The 19583-nt window shown below is 49.2% G+C and overlaps 1 protein-coding gene across 3 annotated transcripts in view; it reads right to left on the bottom strand.

The window, feature by feature from the left end:
* ASAP1 (ArfGAP with SH3 domain, ankyrin repeat and PH domain 1) overlaps window positions 1-19583 on the bottom strand; it is a 334855-nt gene that overhangs the window by 252367 nt on the left and 62905 nt on the right. For all 3 annotated transcript variants that reach the window (XM_069600954.1, XM_069600955.1, XM_069600956.1), the window contains exon 3: window positions 9937-10063. In XM_069600954.1, the coding sequence (XP_069457055.1) occupies window positions 9937-10063 (127 nt within the window). The remainder of the gene's footprint in view (window positions 1-9936; window positions 10064-19583) is intronic.

The following is a 19583-nucleotide window of genomic DNA, read 5'->3' as shown; positions in this document are numbered from 1 at the left end:
GGTGCCCTGACCACAGCCCTTCAGAGTGTCCCAAGTGAATACAGAGTGGAGGGGTCATGGGGAGGCGAGACTTGCAGAAGCAAGGGCAGAGAACTAACATCCCTAGGGCGCGGTGCAAGGCACGTGGCTGCCTTACCTCCCGCACCGGTTCTCAGGACCACCCTGCAAGGTACCGACGTCTCCAACCGGCTCTCGCTCCAATGGAGGGTGATGGGACCAGAAGACGGGATCCCAGTCCCATCCCCCTGTGTGATCCGGTATGGAGAAGGTGCTTCCCTAGTCCCTAATCCTGCTCTGAGGACCACCATCATGCCTGCACTCCGTAAGGTAGCCCCACCCTCCCAACAAAGCTGACTGCACTAGCAGTGGTCTCCTGACCCCCGCTGCGCCAATCTGATCCACCCCAACCCCAGGTGTCCCCACCAGGCACAGAGACTTAGCTGGTGAGGGCATTGGAGACAGGGATGTCCCCTCTCTATCATTTGCTCAGGAGAATATTTCATTTCCCACCATTCTGGACCCTCGTGTTCTATAAAATACCCCTATGAGTCCTTACAATCAATGCTCACTTTGTCTGGACAGGCTGTATTCTGTTTTGTAGGGGGAAGGCGGAGCCTTTTACTTCCAACATAAAAGCCTAACATGGCTGGGTTTTTCTAGGCCTCCTTTTTTTCGTCCATGGAAAGCAGGAGCTGAACAGATGGTCTCTAAGAACTTTACCAGGTCTGTCAAAGGTGTGATATAGTAATACGGGACACTGGGGGGACATGGCTGTCCTCCCGAGTCCCTGAGCACAATGCTACACAGAGGCAAGGTACCCAGGCTCTACTGATAACAGAACGAACTTGGAAGAACCTGTATTTTTCTCCATCCAAATCACATCTGGCGGGGAAAGAGATGGTCTGGCTGGACTTGGCCAACTCTACTTTTTAGAATAGTTGCCACGTGCAATGCAATCATCTTTAGGGCTTTACCTCCCTGGGACAGGTGGCTCTGACTTTGTTTTCCTAGCTTCTGGGTGGCTAAACTGGGTGCTGTCTTAACAAAGGCACACATATTCCAGTTCTTGGGGGAAAATCATACCATGGCCTTAACATTAAAATTCAGTTCTTATGTAAGTGAACTCTAAGCACACCGAGACCCTGGGCTGCTTCGAATGAGCTCTGGGTGGGGAGAGCCCAACGTGAGCTGTTATTCTGTTAAGACCAGGCAGGGTCAAGGGCGTCCAGGTCTGACCTAAGCCCTGCCCCAGAGATCATGAAAATGCATCTTACTGAGGCTGAAAAGAAGTTATGAGGCACACAGAAATGCAAATTCAAGGACAGATCCTTTCCTTTGAAGGCGCCTGCCTCCAAACCAAAATAGAATTCCTTGTGGTCTCAGTGCTTCAAGCTGTAATCAGGAAAGCAAACAACCGAGCTGCCACGCTCTGTCCTCCTGGGGCCAGGGCAGAAATGGTTCCCCCAGCGCCTCCCCACAAATGACCCAAACCCAATACCTGCATTTATTATGGAACAGAGAAAGCGACTGGTTACTACAAAGCCCCAGTGAAAATCAAAAGGGACAACTGCCCCAGCTTTGATGCACTGATGGAGGGCACGTGGCAGGAGGAGGTTGGGAGAAGGAAATAAAGAAACAGCAGCGACCCAAGGAAGCCCGGACAGCGAGGCAGCGCCCGCAGAGCCCATGAGGCTGGCCCGGGTCCAAGGAGGCAGCGCTGGTCACCGGTCCCCTTACTTCAGAGCAGTGCCGCCAAAGGCGGACATAGTAAAACTGAGCAGGCACTCTATTTCAGATCAAGCTGGCTCTGACCGTGACCGCCCAGTGGCCGTCTGCACCTCCACCATCAGGGTCCTCTGAGGCACACAGCCGGCCCTGTCACTGACCTCCTCACCCATCCTCTGCGGAAAGGGGTCTCGTCCTCTCGTCTTCTCCTCCTACAGGTTCAAGGGTCCAACCCAATAATACTAAAGAGCGAGGATGGTGAGGCGGTGAGAACAATCATTCACAGAGTACTCGCCACACCAGCAGGGCTCTGAGCGCTTCGCATACACCGACAGGTTAAGAGGCAGCACACAAAGATGTAAAAAGGTTCAGGGACTCGCCCGACACACACGAGAAGATCACAGGGCTGCAATTAACCCTGGCAAGGGAACTTTGTCCTCCTGTTGACCCAAGTGTCACCTGCCGGTCCACAGTGGCGAGAACTCTGCCCAGCTCCCTACCAAGGAATGCCTCTCACCTCCTTGAGCCCCGCCCCACGGGAGGAAGGCTGACTAATGTGGCAGGGCAGCCCCTGGCGTGCACATTTTACCAGGAGTGAAGTCACCGGATGGGTGTCGCACGTGCATTCTCCCCTTTGATACTTCTTTTATTCATCAAACGAGGAGACCGAGGCTGAGCTGCCAAGTGATCCCCATCGAGCCCATCGCTTACTCATGTTTAGATAATACACGAGGGAAAGGCCAAGGCCAAGGTCTGCCTCCAGTCCTCAAATGACTAGGTTACATAAATGGAAACCACCTCTCTGAGGCTCCTTTTGACGCCCAGACACAAATGCAAAGGTCTGCGTAGCGTCTGAACATCCAACACCACAAAGGCATCTAATGAGAGCTTCCAAGCCCCACATCAAGGAGGGCCTCCGTGGCCTCACTGGGCACGAGATGTGAGACCAGGACTTACCAGGAGACCGGCCAGCAAGATCGAGGCTCCTTAACTCAGGTTCACTCTCCACCTCCTGCCTTAAGCACATTCTAGGGAAGGGCACTGGCCGAGCCCCAGGCTCACCACCCCTACCCCTCCACCCCGTGAATAAACAGTCTCCATAGACCTCTGGGAGAGCAGAGTACAGAGAGCCTGGACTGGGAGTCTGGAGACGGGAACCCAAATCCTCACCCCATTTCCTTCCCATCTTCAGGCCTCGGTCCCCACCTCTGAAAACAGCAGGACTGAACCAGATGTGTGTGGGTCCTTTTCCTTCATGAGCTTTCTCTCATAGCAATACAGAACTCAAAGGTTCTGCAAGCAAACCAATCATGAGAATGAGAGAACCTTTTGCTTTCCAATTTTAGGAATCTATAACTGGTGATCCAAGTATCTGATCAGCAAGAGATATCAGTGTGACACCACCGACCTGACCTATTTCAGCCAAAATCAAAGACGACTGGCATGAAAAAGATGCTGAACCACGCTGTGAGGGGTGGTGTCCATTCATTCTTCTGGGCCACTGGCTACTGGACCTACATCGTGACTTTCATGGGCCCCTCAGAGACCAGGTTCCTGGGCTGGTGAGCACCATCCTCCATTCTCTCCCAGGCCCTGTCAGCTCTGATGCCCAGAGTTGCCAGCAGCCACCCCAAAGGCAGGGCTGGGACGGGCAGGAAGCCAGAAGGCAGCCGGCCATGGAGCCCTGCAGCAACTCCACCCAGAGCTGCAGGTTCTTCAGCCAGGGCTGTGGGCAGCTCACAGGCAAGGACAGGTTGGGCGACAGTCCCGTAAGTATGCCAGGGTGGAGCTGGAAACCACAGGGCCTTGTCCACTTCCGCTCAGTCCAGGCAGGGTGGCTGGCAGCGCCATCTCTGAGGACCAAAAGCAGAGACTTCGAGAGACATCCAACAAGAGGTCTCAGAAGAAGAGGGACACAGAGCTCCCCCTTTTCTTCTTGACCCAAAACTGTCTCCTCCCTGGCACTAGAAATCAAGTGAAGAAAAGAAAAATAATCCGTAGATATCTATGAGACAGGAAAAAAAACAACCCACAGCAGACAGGAAACACAGAGTGAGCTACAGGTGAAACACAAAGGCTTTCAGATCCTGAGATCTTACATTCAGAGCATTCACTACTGTGCAACTCTGGATAAGGCATTTTACCTCTCTGAGCGGTGGTTTGTGGTATAGCCGCTAAGTTGTGTCCGACTCTGCAACCCCATGGGCTGTAGCCCGCCAGGACCTTCTGTCCACAGAATTTTCCAGGCAAGCATACTGGTGTGGGTTCCCATTTCCTTCTCCGTGGGATCTTCCCAACCCAGGGATCTAACCCATGCCTCTTGTGTCTCCTGCATTGGCAGGCGTATTCTTCACAGCTGAGCCACCTGGGAAGCCTGCGCTGAGGTTTATTCATATGTAAAAGAATAATAAGAATGCTATCAGACAGGGGTTTTATTAGATGGTAAAAATGTTTATTTATGCATAAAAAAGGCAAACAGAATTAGCTTAGACTAGCTCACTAATGGGTTTGAGCCCTGTTTTAGAAAGAGTGTGAGTTCTGTTACAGAAAGAAAGTAGCCTTCTCTCTTTGCTTCTGCAGTCAAATGTATTCTTCATTCACTGGCCTTATCTGGTAAAGTCCAGAGAAAACTCACCCTACGTCCCTCCGCACTGAGTGAGGAGCCACAGAGCCCAGAATTCTGCATGGGATGGTGGCTTCAGGAGACTCGTTCACCTTTTGTTGTTTCGTCTTCAAGAGCTCAGGGACAAAGAAAGCACATTTTCTTGAACTTAAGCAATGCACAGAGACTCTTGGTTTTATCTAAACCTTTCCTGCGACTTATTTTTCCTTTAAGATCACAACTGATCTTACCTGCCTCCTGAGAAACCTGTATGCAGGTCAAGAAGCAACAGTTAGAACCAGACATGAAACAACACACTGGTTCCAAATTGGGAAAGGAGTACATCAAGGCTGTATAGTATCACTCTGCTGGTTTAACTTCTATGCAGAGTACATCATGAGAAATGCCGGGTTGGATGAAGCACAAGTTGAAATCAAGATTGCCAGGAGAAGTATCGATAACCTCAGATATGCAGATGATACCATTCTAATGGCTGAAGCTGAAGAGGAACTAAACAGCCTCTTGATGAGGGTGAAAGAGGAGAGTGAAAAAGCTGATGTGAAACTCAACATTAATAAAAACTAAGCAAGATAATGGCATCCAGTCCCATTACTAGATGGCAAAGAGAAGGGGGGAAAGTGGAAGTGAGAGTTATTTTCTTGGGCACCAAAATCACTGCAGACAGTGACTGCAGCCATGAAATTAAAAGATGCTTGCTCCGTGGAAGGTAAGCTATGACAAACCTAAACAGCATATCATCACTTTGCTGATGAAGGCCTGTGTAGTCTAAGCTATGATTTTTTTCCGGTAGTCATGAACAGATGTGAAAGTTGGACCAAAAAGAAGGCTGAGTGCTAAAGAGTTGATGTTTTGTGCTGGAGAAGACTCTACAAAGTCCCTTGGACAGCAAGGAGATCAAACCAGTCAGTCCTAAAGGAAATCAATCCTGAACATTCACTGGAGGGGCTGATGTTGAAGCTAAAGCTGCAATACTCTGGCCACCTAACGTGAAGAGCTGACTCACTGGAAAAGACCTTGATGCTGGATATGATTGAGGGGAGGAGAAGAAGGGGGCAGCAGAGGATGAGATGGTTAGATAGCATCACTGACTCAACAGACATGAATTTGAGCAAACTCCAGGTGACAGTGAAGAACAGGGGAGCCTGCTGTGCCACAGTCCATGGGGTTGCAAAGAGTCAGACATGACTTAGCAACTGAACAGCAGCAACCACATGAAGAACTCCTTGGAACCTGAACGTGAAGATAAACCAAACCACCTAGGAACTTACGCACCTGATTTATGGTACTAAAATGAGAACAGACAATAAGAGTGAAGCCTCCTACACTTCTACAAAACACTAACCACTGAAGTCTGTCTTTGTAGACATTTAGAACATCTATTTTAAGTCTTAACTATTTAGGGGCTTCCTAACTCCACTTAGGGGTTTCCCAGGTGGCGCCAGTGGTGAAGAACCCGCCTGCCAATGCAGGAGAGGCAGGTTCAATCCCTGGACTGGGAAAATTCCCTGGAGGAGGGCACGGCAATCCACTCCAGTATTCTTGCCTGCAGAATCCCATGGACAGAGGAGCCTGGTGGGCTGCAGTCCATAGTGTTGAAAAGATTCAGACATGACTGAAGCAACTGAGCCGCAGCAGAGTTCATCGTTAACACCACTCACTTACTAGCCATCTGATCTTGGAGACAAATCACTTCATCTCGCTAGGCCTCAGTTTTCTTCCCTGTAAAATGGGGCTAACAATTGTTTCTCCTCCAAAAAGCCTCTGTAAGGGTGGAGTGTTCTCAGGCATGCTGTGTGTCTTCGAAGTCCTGGTACCAAGCAGCTAGCTGCTTAATGAATGGGCAGAGCATGCCTCCTCCATCATCACCAAAGATAAAAGTGCTGGGCCAATACTACTGAATCAATAACCGAGCTGACCTTCACATATCATACTGGACTCTCCCTTTCAGCCAACATATGTACCAACCTAAGCCTCTAAATGAAGAGCCTCTCCTTTTGTCTCCCTCGATGGTGGTTGCTCCCTTCCTGGGAAAGCTCAGCCTTCTCCTACTCATTTACTCATAATTTCCAAACGGTCACGAGTAAAATGGCACACGTCAGTGTGCTTTGGTTGCTGAATAAGCAAAACACTGGCTTTTTGCTTGGAAAACACTCACACACCAGCATGAAACCTTGGCAGCCCATCCACTCTTGCCTCTCAAAAGCAGCCACTCATTCTGTGCCAGCCCCACCATGACTTCCAGAATCATGGGGGACCCTCTGCCCCCAAAGTTGAAGCCTGGAAGTAAATTCTTTTCTTTTCTTTTTTTTTTAACCACGTATGTCTGACCCAGTTCCTAAAGTGCTCATCAGTGATAGGTTAAAATAAAAGCAGCAACATCTGCAAAGCACAGAACTCTTTGCCAAGAGGACAAACCAAAAGGGAGAGTGTGGGTTAATTTGGGGTTCCAAATTAGGAGATCCAACACAATTTTTTACGTGACATTAAGGCATGCTACTTTGGAATTCAAAGAGCAAAACAGTCCATAAATAAATAGGAAGACAATTGCTAGAACTAGAAAAATATTTTTAAAAAAATTCCAAGCTGCCCAAATTAATTCCTATTCCTGAATTTCCACATCACCAAAAAAGTACCCAAAATTTCTCTTCCTAAGAATAACCACAAGATAACCCAAACAGCAGTCTTCAAGTTTCCACCTATTTCACTTGTGAAGCCTATGCCAACAAGAATTTGTGGTTTGCCCCAAAACTTTTCCTTATATTTTGAGGGTAATAACCTTAAGCCCCGTAATTTTTGAGAACTGAATGCTGATCCACGTAAGATATTTATAAATGTACGTCCTTCATACATACAAGCTTTGGGGAGGTGGGATTAAAAGTTCAACCGTGGTAGTTATCTATCAATTAAGAAACTAAAGGGTATATTGCACTTTAAGGCTAAAGTCAATCACTCTGAATCCAACCTCATGGAATTCAGCTCGAGAGTTAAAAGATGGACTTCCCTGGTGGTCCAGTGGTTAAGAATGTGTCTGCCAACGCAGAGAACACAGGTTCAATCCCTGGTCCAGGAGGCGCCCATATGCCGTGGAGCTACTAAGCCCGAGTGCCACAACTACTGAAGCCCAAGCACTCTCGAGCCCATGCTCCACAACAAGAGAAGCCACCACAATGAGAACCCCGTCCTGAGGACCGCAACAAAGAGTAGCCCTCACTCGCCACAAGTAAGAAAGCCTATTCACAGCCAAAATAATAATAATAATAATAATAATAAAATAAATTTAAAAAATTTTTTAAAAAGGAGTTAAAAGATGGAGACTGGGGACAATGACTTCTTGGCTAGGACTGTACGAAAGTCAGAAAAAAGCTACAAAATGATTGTGCTGCTCTTGATGAATCACTATTGTATTTTTGAGAACCTGAGTATTACCAACATACTCTAACACGACACTTTTGAACTTCTAGCCTGGTTCCAATTCCTTCTCAAGTTCATAGGTGACCAGGTTGGTAATAAGACTGGGTCTGTTTTTCTACCCAACCTTGCAAAACAGCATGGCCCACCAAAAAAATACATCAGCTGCCTTTGCTTTTAAATTTAGTAACCTCAAACAAAGATCCAGAGCAGTTGCATATAATTTAAAAACACTAACCCTATCCTCCAGTGTGGCCACGTATTATGGGCACGTACATCTACAAACAGCATCACCAACTATACACTTACCCTTATCACACTCCACACAAACAGAATACAGTAACATTATCTGAATGTGCAGAAAGGAAAAGTTAAAATAATTGACAGCTCCATCAGCAGGCCCTGAAGGACTTATCTAGAAAGAAAATAGCCCCTCAGTCTAACCAATGTCACGTCCTTTAGAAGCATATACAGTAGGTACAGAAAAAGGATGCAAAGTGCTGCCATATCAGCATGTTTCAATTCATCACAATTAAGTGAAGGACAGACTGGTCATAGGGTTGAATGCCTGGCAAGTCCACTTAATCCCAGACACCAAGCATCAGGCTGGTTCAACAGGCAAGATAGTTGACAGAAACAAAACCACAACAAAGAAAAAAGTCATTTACCTCTGGCTTTCAAACAAACCTAGTCAGATGGTGCTTCTCCAACTGAATTTCAAAATTCAGTTCAATAACCCAACATTAACTTCAGAGAGAATCTAGAAGCAACCTCAACTGGCATAAAACATTCAGACTCATTTGCAGCATCAGATCGGCCAAACAGGACCCAGCACTAGCAGAAACCTCTCCCCTCCTAAAATGTAGGACCCCGGTGCTTTTGAATACACGCATAGTTCTGCGTGTAACCTGGCCCAGGAACAAGCATCACAGCCTGCATCAAGAGTAGTCTGCTCACAGAAGCCCAAGCTTCTTAGTATTACAGAGGAGGAACCTTGGGGAGCTCACATCAGAAAGAGCTTCCCCTAAACCTCAAATAAACCAACCACAGAAGAATCCACCCAGGGAAAACGATCTGCCTTCCTAACTTCCTCCAGTGCTATCTTTTTTGGGGTTGAGAAGGGAGTGGCACTTTATGGCACTTATATATGGGGCAGAGTTCCAGGGCAAATATCCCGTTTTTGAGGAGGTTCAGAGGCTTCCCAGCTCCCAGGCTTTCGGATTCCTCCTTATGTACCCACTCGGCCCTATCACTAATGCACCTAAAATTGTAAAGGAAATTGCTAAGTTCTTGACGCTGTCAGAGGCACCCACAAGCTTTCCCTGGAGACCTAGATAAGAGGAGCGATTCTTTCTGCATCTCAGTCCTGCCTTCTTCCTGTCTGGCCAGGTCCTTAGGGCAGCATCGGCCTCGGGGCTCCATTCACAGCTTATGAGTGCCCTGCGGGCAGGTCCTGCTGGCGCAGCAGCCTGACTCTACCAAACCAGCCGCCCAGGGGAGCCGGGTGGGGACCAGTCTGCAGAGATAGCTCTTTCCACCCAGGGCTTTAGGACGAGAGAGGAGGAGGAATCCTGGGGTGGAGGCAGTCCGGGCCAGAGCTCCCTCTCATTCCTCTGGGGTTTTTCCACCAGTCCTAGCCGATGCAGCTCATTCTGCCCAGCCAAGCCGGGCCGTAGAGAGGTGCATTAACTAACTGACCATCTCCCAGTCCCTTGCTGGTGACCTTGGCCACGTTGCTTTGCCTCCCTCTGCCCTCAGAGGCCTGACACCATCTGCTTGGCGGGTTACAAGAGGGTCAGGGTGATGTGGAAAGCGCCTAGAAGGGCTCAAGCCAGGGAGAGGACTTCCCTCTTCTTAGGGCTGTCCACAGCCTGTTCAATCCTCTCCCCACCTCCAGCCTCGCGGCGGGAGGGGGTGGGGTGGAGGGTGGGGGGTGGGGACGGAGCTGGGGGCTGCACATCCGATGTCCCCCGCCCATCACCTGGCCGCGGGTGGGCTGGAGGGGGTCCCGCAGGGGGGTGTGGCTCCCCCAAGCCCCATACATCCCCTTCCTCCCCGGCTCGGAAATCGACGCAATCCAACGGCGAGGCAGCGGCCGCGAGCTGAGGCAGCGAGGCGTCCCGGCGGGCGGGCCCGGGTCCCCGAAGGGCTGCGCGCGGAGAGCACTGGCCCCGACCTACCTCCTCCAGCAGCGTGACGGTGTTCCTGCAGTTGTGCAGCCGCGTAGTGAAGCTGGACGTGGTGGGCGAGTTGTAGTCCTCGGTGGTCTCGGCGATGAACTCGGAGACGGAGATCTGGTCCGGCATCCTGCCGGGGGAGGGGGCAAGACACAAGCGAGGGCGGGGGGTGAGTCACGGCGCAGGCTCCCGGGGCCGCGGGCCGGCCGGCGGCTCATGAACGACCCCCGCGCGCAGCCCGCCACCCGCCGCCCGGCTTGGCGCGGCTGCGATCCCGGCGGCAGCGGGAGGAAAGCTCTGGCGGGCGAGAAAGGAGGCGGCGGCGGCCCCGATCAGCGATCTGCGCGGGGCCCTTCAAACTCCGAGCGGCGCGCGAGGCTCGGGGCTCTTGGCGACCCGCCTCCCTCTGCTCATGCCCGGCCACGGGGGAGGAGACCCGGCGGGGCGCTTCGCGGGGGACCGGGAAGGGGGCGCCCAGGGCCGGGCAAGTCGCGGCTGGCCGGCGCTGCCTGCTCACACGCTCTGACAGGCGGCAGCGCGGACACCGACTGACTGAGCACACGCTCCCGCGGGCGGGCGGGCGGGCGGCGCTGCCGCGACGGTCACGGGGACAAACAAGGAAGTGCTCTGCGCACGCGCCGCCGCGCCCCCTTCCCCGCGGGGCCCGGCCCCACCCACGCCGCCCCGCCCCGCCCCCGCCGCCCCGCCCCGCCCCCGCCACCGGGCCCGCCCACGCCGGCCCCCAGCCCCGCCCCGGACCTCCCCCGCCCACTCGCCGCCCCCGCCATCCCCTGCCCAATCCCTCCAGCCCCGCCCGCGGCGCTCCGACTGAGTGTCCCGGACAGGCGGCCCGGGCCGCGCGGTTCTCGGGGCGGCTGATGCCCGCGTCCCTCGGGCCGCCCCCGGAGCGGTTACTCGGGCGAGCTCGTTACGCGAGCTTTTCGCAAGAAGGGGGACCAAAAAAATAAAAAGTTGTGCGCGTTCTTTTTTAGCCCCGTGTGGGAGCAGGAAGCGAGGCCCGGAGAGCCGCCTCCGGCTGCGCGGGCCCCGGGCCCGGCGAGAGGGGAGCGCGGCGGCGGCCTCCGGGGCCGGCTTGCAGCTTGCCCGCCCGCTGGCTCCGGCTCCTCACTCTCTTAGCAGGGCGCTCACGAGCCTCCCGAAGGCTAGTTTTGTGTCGATTGCTGAAGCCGCTAAAGTGCTAAGTGAAGATATAGGATATAGGAAGGATTTTCTTTTTTTTTTAATACCACAATTTTCTAATCTTTCATTTACGCTGGTTTTTGTTGTCGTTTTTAACCCGAAGGACAGAGGAAGGGAAGGGGTGTAAAAGGCATTTCCCGAGGTGCAAATGGTGTACAATGCTAAGTAGATGCCAAATTTCAGCGGAAAAATTACCAACAGATTGCTCATTCCTCGGCTCTGGCAGATGGCTATTTTGCTCAATCTACTTAGCCCAAAGAATCCATTTAACTTCTCACCATTGATTGCGGATCAAATTGGTTTAAAAAAAAACAAAACTAGGCCCTTAGGAAGCGCCTGACGATTGGCTCCTATAATTGGAGCCAACTGGAGCCGGCTCATAAAGTCCCAAATTCACCAACCTGGGCAGAAGGCTAGCCCCCAGGCCTCCTCTGGGATTGAGTTTTGCGATCTTGTACGGTTATCTGTCCTCTGGTCCTTCCCCAAACCACAATAGGGTGCCCACTGGCAGGGAGGGACATTGGACCCGGGAGTGATTGTCAAAGGAGAACTCGCTCACCGCTGACAACTATTTACTAATGCCCTTCTCCTGCCGCTGGAGATTCGTAAACAGACAATGCAGCTACTCTTCCATCAACAATAGTAAGGGAAACAGACAAGCAATATACATGTAATATAAAGTGAAGTACATACAGAGTAAGCAAGTGATGCAGGAGCTATGGTTTAAGGAATGAGCAGAGAAAACCTCCTTGACAAAGTGACATCTAGAGCAGAAGAGAGAATGAAGGGACTTCCCTGGAGGACCAAGACATCCCCGCTCCAGTGCAGGGGACCTGGGTTTCATACCTGGTCAGGGAACTAGATCCACATGACGCAAACAAAAGAGTTCCTGGGACGCAGCTAAAAAGATGTTGCAGTGGCAACAAAGATCAAAGGTCCTGTGTGCTGTAACTAAGATCCGATGCAGCCAAATAATAAAAAGAAGAAAAGAGAATGAGGGGCTGGCTGCCTCTGCAGGTATCCTGGTAGCTATGGGATCTTGGCCTTCAGTTGCCTCCCACGAAGATGAAAGAAGAGGGTGCCAGCCCCATGAGGCCGGTAAATGATAACAGATGAGAAGGTGCTCTGTGCACCGGAGAGCCATTGTATAAGTTCAAGGTGTTTTGTCTGCCTGTGCTGGCTGTCCTGAACCTGCACTGTGTCTCTGGGGAAGCGCTCATTACTGTCAGGAAGGCAAGCAGTGCAGCTCACGAGGAAGGCAAGCAGTGCAGCTCACGAGGAAGCCCTTGGTAAGGCAGCATACAGGAATAAAGACTCTGCTCTGGCAAAATGTTGAGACATCAGCTTTGAGGGCATCCTAAAAAACAAAGAAACAAACAGGTACACACTTTCTCCTCCTTCTATATTTAAAGTCTGCATTGGGACACATCAAGTTTGAGGTTTTGGGGAAACTGCCAGATGGCATTTAAGACCCGTACCCGGAGGTCACTTGTTCACATGCTGTTACTGACAGAATATGAGACACCAGAAAAAACCCTACCTCTTTTCCCATATACTAACTGGGTCATCCTGTATCTAGAAGGTTCTGTGACTTGGGAGCAAATATGGCCACTACTAGCTTGTGCTCATTACGCTCCAAGAGCCTCAAGTAACCCCATGTTTATCCTCATGCAGCTGGAGAAGGCAATGGCACCCCACTCCAGTACTCTTGCCTGGAGAGTCCCACTGACGGAGGAGCCTGGAGGGCTGCAGTCCATGGGGTCGCTAAGAGTCGGACACGACTGAGCGACTTCACTTTCACGCATTGGAGAAGGAAATGGCAACCCACTCCAGTATTCTTGCCTGGAGAATCCCAGGGACAGAGGAGCCTGGTGGGCTGCCGTCTATGGGGTCGCACAGAATCGGACACGACTGAAGCGACTTAGCTGCATGCATGCATGCATCCCCATGCAGCAGGTGAGACTCTAACACCCAGCACTTAGCCTTCCAACCACTCCAAGAAGGCCATCCTCTAGGCTGGAAATCAACTGAGACTCTGATTTTGCATTATTTCCACTTTTCTTTCTCTTCCAAGTTGTCATCGAATACCTGTCATCCCTGCTGGGCTGGTAGCACCTTCTATCCCATATGTATGGCTTAGAGCAAACACTTGATAAATATGAGCTGTTATTAAAAAGCCTGGAGTCAGTGAATAATTGCCTCAATTCCAGGAGGCCTGGATTCCAGAGCTTTCTCTCCTAATAACTGATGCTGTCAGATTGGGCCTTAGTGCCCTCACTTGGATAAAATAAAGGGATGCGTATGTCAAAATGACCACAGAGATCCTTCCCAGCAGGAGCTGAGTCTGTGTCTGCCCTCAGCTCTACAGATGCAAGGAATAAAGATTATTACAACAAGCTAAGCTAACTGCGATGGTAAACAATGGGGATTGCTTCCTTGATGGAATTCACCAGAGTCCAAACTGCTGCCACCAATTGTTGTTTCAGTTTCATTTGAAGATTATGTTATATATCCGCTCCTCCTCCCCGTCTCCCCTAGCCAAGAAAGGAATATGTGAACAATGAGATATTGTGCCCAGGTAAGTATATACCTCCTTAGACTGGTGTGCAATTAGAATTTCAAAGGTTCACACCTCCATCCACCATTCCTAGGGTTCATGAACCATAATCCCTTTAAAATTTGAAACCATGCCCCAGTGCAAACCATCTGCACCTCTCATTTTCTCGAAACACCCTGAAAACCATTCCTGGCTATCTTCTGTGGATAGAGCCTGATGCAGGCAAAACTTAAACTTGATTTCTTTGTGCAGAACTGCTCAGATATATTTGTTGTTATTTAGTTGCTAAGTTGTGTCCAACTCTTTTGCAACCCCATGGACTGTAGCCCACCAGGCTCCTCTGTCCATGGGATTTGCCAGGCAAGAATACTGGAGTGATGGAGAAGGAAATGGCAACCCACTCCAGTATTCTTGCCTGGAAAATCCCATGGACAGGGGAGCCTGGTAGGCTACAGTCCAAGGGGTCTCAAAAGAGTCAAGACACGACTGAGCTATTAAAACAACAACAACAACAAAAAAGAATACTGGAGTGGGTTGCCAATTCTTTCTCCAGGGGATCTTCCCAACCCAGGGATTGAACTCGTGTCTTCCGTATTGGCAGGCGGATTCTTTACCACTGAGCCACTAGGGAAGCCCGCTCAGAAATACACATCATCCTTTCTGGAGCCAGGAAAAACACACACACTTACTCGTGCACACCCAGTTTTGTCTAAAGCGTGCATCATCTCTTTCGTCATCAACATCACCCCCATCCAATGCTGTTCTGCGCCCTTGCACTCCTCAAGCCTGTTTGTTACTCTGAGCACTGCTGACAAGATAAGAATGGTCCTTACAGAATGCTTTTCTTCCTCTAGAAAAGCAGGAATAAAAATAGTGGTGGCTTATTCTCCTGGTCAGCAAGGGCACTAGTGACCCCACAGGCATCAGGGAATTGGCTGAATTAGATTCCCAGTGGCAGGCTTCACTCATCTATCTGCCTAACAACCAAGGCGGTGCATTTGCAAGATAGCTGACAATGTACCAGGGGTGGGAGAGTACGGAGGAAGTGTGGGGTCCTTTCTGGGCACAAGAAACCAGGAACTTTCCTGCTGGTACAGTTATTAAGACACAGAGCTTCCACTGCTGGGAACACGGGTTTGATCCCTGTTCAGGGAACTAAGAACCCACATGCTGCGCACAGCCAAAAAAACAGAAGGGGAAAAAAGAAGCCAAGAAGAGCTATCAGTGCTCTGATTCACATGCCTAGAAAGTGGCCCAGGCTGACAGGATGGAATTATAGCATTCATCAAAGGCTCCCAGTGCCTTCATGGGGCAGGGCCATAGATAGTGTGGGAAGAGAATATGCTTTGTGTTACTTGGATCTGGGTTTGAATCTCCACTTTGTCACTTATCATAATGCATTGTTGTCTCATCTGTGAAATTAGTATAGTAATAAAATGACCATGTTACAGGTTGTTAAGTGAAATAAATTGAGAAGCTGTGGATAAAGCAGTTGATGTATAGCGAATAATCAACCAATGTCAATTCCCTTTGAACTCCCTTTTTATGTCAACTATGACCGTGAATACATCTCTTTTCATTCCAGGACTCAGATCTCTCCCTAAATTAGTCACCTGGCAGAGGAAAGACTAAAGAGAAGGGGAAGCTGCTCAGTAATTCCCAAAGTCTGGGATTTCAGATTTGGGGATCGTCTTTAGAAACTTTGCTTATTCTTGTAAGTATCCCTTGTGAGGTCAGATCCATCAACGATGGATTTTGGAAGTAAAAAAACAGTATCTAGAGTCAAACAGAATGAATACTAATGGGGATCAGAAGAGAGCTGAGACCGCAAAAGCCTGGTTTCCGTGGAACACAGTTCCTGTAAAGAAGGATATTCTAACCAAGGCAACTTCTAGAGGGTAGAATAGGCATTTGTTTCATAAGAGCATGAGTTATAGCATGATTCTCATAAGAAAGACTTGGCCTCACATCTCTATCATGTAGCAGCTATTAGATCTCACTGAAGTAATTTACTTCTCTGAGTCTCAGTTTTCACATCTGCAAACTGGGGGCAATGTCAATAACTATGTCTTAGCGCTCTGAGGATTTCATAAGCTATGGCATATAAGGTGCTTAGCAGGGGCTGAGGGATCATAAGTAGATGATACTTCTCAGGTATTATGGGAATAAAAATTCAGATATTCCTTCCCCCTTAAAATTTACTGAAACCTACAATGTACCTGACGCCTTGCCAAGTATAGCATTTTGGACATACGTATACTTCTTTAAACTTCATGACAACTTCATAAGGTAGGTATGACTATCTTTTTTTTTTAAATAAAGATTTTTTAATATGGATATTTTTAAAGTTTTTATTGAATTTGTTACAATACTGCTTGTTTTATGCTTTGGTTTTTGGCCTTGAGGCATGTAAGATCATAGCCCCTTTTTCCCCTTTTTCCTCCTCCACCAGCAATCGAACCTGCATTGGAGAGTTAAGTCTTAACCGCTGGACTTCCAGGGAAGTCCCAGGTATGACTATCCTAAAATTACTGGAGAGAAACCCGAGGCTAGTGAGGTGTGAGACAGTACTTTCTGAGCTTTTGTTCTGAGCCATGCACTGCCCTGGTTATACAGGCAGTGTCTGAATTCATCCACGTAACAGTTCTGATGTGGGAGTATTACAATAATGGAAACCAAGGGACTTTCCTGGCGGTCCAGTGGTTAAGACTCCGTGCTTCCAATGCATCAAACTTGGATCTGATCCCTGGTTGGGGGAACTAAGATCCCACATGCCATAGGGTGTGGCTGGGAAAAAAAAAAAAAGACCCAATAAAGGAAACCAAAACACAATGAGAGCTCACTGCAAGTTAATGTCCCAGCACCCAGGAGATGAAATCCTGGGCTTTTTCTACTGCCTGCAAAAATAAAGTTCTCAATAATAATTCACAGAGTACTACTCCATTAGATGTCCTTCTCATCGGTCAATCAAAATAAGTATGGTTTGTTCCTTATTTCACCTTATGTGTTTGTTTTCTATCATCTTAACAAAGTGCTAGAAGCAAGGAAAGCAGTGGGCGGGGGATGGGGCTGGGGGAGCAGGAAGAGGGAAAGACACACTGGATTCCACGTGTTTTACTGTCGGGCTCATGTTGCCATATTCGACCCCAGCAGCAGACTGCTTCACTCATGTGCCTTGTCTGAGTGCTTTCCAAGTACACTTATATTCTCTCAAGTAAGAAACAAACAAACAAAAAGCCTATTCTAGTCTCCAATGAACTTAATGTAAATACTCCAAGTAAAAACCACTAGAGTGTTCCCAGTGAGTAAGGAGGAGAACATGGTTTGTTCTCCTCCTTATCAACTGAAAGGACTCAGGAATGTATTTCTGTTCTATAAAGGAATAATAATAACATCAATTAGTAAATGCTGGGCTTGTTATATGCCCTGCATGATTCTGCATTGCTGCAGGCATACCCTCATTTCATACTCAACAGCCACCACATAGAGCAGGCACTGGTATTATCCCCATTTTATACCTGGGAGGAACCTGGAGCTTAGAGGTCACCTTAGCAAGTAGAGGAGACTGACTGGTCTGATTTCACAGCCTGTGTGATTAGTCTCCTGACAATGGGTTCACGGCCCTTGGATGGTCTTCTGTTAGAGCCTGTGTGTCATCTTTTTTCCTCCAGGGGAACCTGTGACAAGCCCAACTCAAAGGCAAAGTAATGGCTGGAATGGAGTTGTTGTTCAATCGATGAATCATGTCAGGCTCTCTGAGACCCCCATGGACTTCAGCACGCCAGGCTTCCCTGTCCTTCACTATCTCCCGGAGTTTTCTCAAACTCATGTCCATTGAGTCGGTGATGCCATCCAGCCATCTCATCCTCTTCCCTCTCCTTCCTCAATCCCGTCCCCTTCCCCTCCGGCCCTCAATCTTTCCCAGCATCAGGGTCTTTTCCAGTGAGTCAGCTCTTCACATCAGGTGGCCAAAGTATTGCAGTTTCAGCATTAGTCCTTCCAATGAAAATCAGGGTTGATTTCCAAGTGGAGAGCACTCCCATTGCTCCATTACTGCAGTTGGAATTAATCTTCACAGTGATATTTACAGTAAAGCCTCCCTTTATTTCTCTATATATACATATAATTTTCAGAGAAGGCAATGGCACCCCACTCCAGTACTCTTGCCTGAAAAATCCCATGGACAGAGGAGCCTGGAAGGCTGCAGTACATGGGGTCGCTGAGGGTAGGACATGACTGAGCGGCTTCACTTTCACTTTCCTGCATTGGAGAAGGAAATGGCAACCCAGTCCAGTGTTCTTGCCTGGAGAATCCCAGGGATGGGGGAGCCTGCTGGGCTGTCATCTATGGGGTCGCACAGAGTCAGACACGACTGAAGTGACTTAGCAGCAGCAGCACATATAATTTTATTCATATATATATATAATTTTATTTATTTTTGGCTGTGCTGGGTCTTTGTTGCTACACACAGGCTTTTTCTAGTTGCAGAGGCTACTCTCTACTTGGGGCATACAGGCTTAGTTGCTCTGAGGCACGTGGGATCTTCCCATACCAGGGGTTGAACCCATGACCCCTGCATTGGCAGGCAGATTCTTATCCACTGAGCCACTAGGGAATTCCACAATACAGCCTCTCTCTTATTTTGTATGAAGACTGTTGGCACCACTGGGAAGGACCTAAGTACTCCCTTCACGTGGAGAGATGAGAACTTCACCAGTGACAAACAGCTCTGCTAGTGGCAGGGCGCGGCTCAGAATTTGGTCTTCCTAATGAGTTTCCTGCTTTTTGGGGCTCCAAAATCACTGCAGATGGTGACTGCAGCCATGAAATTAAAAGACGCTTACTCCTTGGAAGAAAAGTTATGACCAACCTAGATAGCATATTCAAAAGCAGAGACATTACTTTGCCGACTAAGGTCTGTCTAGTCAAGGCTATGGTTTTTCCAGTAGTCATGTATGGATGTGAGAGTTGGACTGTGAAGAAGGCTGAGTGCCAAAGAACTGATGCTTTTGAACTGTGGTGTTGGAGAAGACTCTTGAGAGCCCCTTGGACTGCAAGGAGATCCAACCAGTCCATTCTGAAGGAGATCAGCCCTGGGATTTCCTTGGAAGGAATGATGCTAAAGCTGAAACTCCAGTACTTTGGCCACCTCATGCAAAGAGTTGACTCATTGGAAAAGACTCTGATGCTGGGAGGGATTAGGGGCAGGAGGAGAAGGGGACGACCGAGAATGAGATGGCTGGATGGCATCACTGACTCGATGGACGTGAGTCTGGGTGAATTCCGGGAGTTGGTGGTGGACAGGGAGGCCTGGTGTCCTGTGATTCATGGGGTCACAAAGAGTCGGACACGACTGAGAGACTGAACTGAACTGAATGAGTTTCCTGCACAGAAGAACTCCCAGACTGGCCATCCCTGGGGGAAGGAGGGTGGTACATTGTATCCTTCATGGTATTACCAACGTCCCTGAAGATCTAAGGAAGGGACAAGAGATTCCTAGAGCTCCAGGCTTGGCATTTTATAAGCACCATCTCCTGAAATCCTCCCCAGTGGCCTAGTGAGGGGCCATGCTGTCTGTTGAGAACTCAGATACATGCACAATCTCCTTAAGGACTCCAGGTAATAAACAGAGAATCGCTATGCACAGCCGGTCTGAATCCAAACCCTGCAGGCTTTTTCTTCCCCACAGAAGGTGCTGCCTCGTACACATTCCCTGTGGGCCCCTGATAAACGTGTTTTGGATTAAGCCAGCTCTTTTTTATGAGCTACATGTTTCCTAATATAAGTAAAACAACATCCAGTGAAGAAAAATGGTGGTGTTATATGGGGTTCCTAAAACCTTGCCACCTATAGGAGTGAGGGATTTTAAACCTTAGTTTGTTTCTGAAAAAGA

Source organism: Ovis canadensis, chromosome 9, assembly GCF_042477335.2.
Source record: "Ovis canadensis isolate MfBH-ARS-UI-01 breed Bighorn chromosome 9, ARS-UI_OviCan_v2, whole genome shotgun sequence".
In the NCBI taxonomy this organism is placed as follows: Eukaryota; Metazoa; Chordata; class Mammalia; order Artiodactyla; family Bovidae; genus Ovis; species Ovis canadensis.
This window is presented reverse-complemented; position numbering and strand designations above follow the sequence as displayed.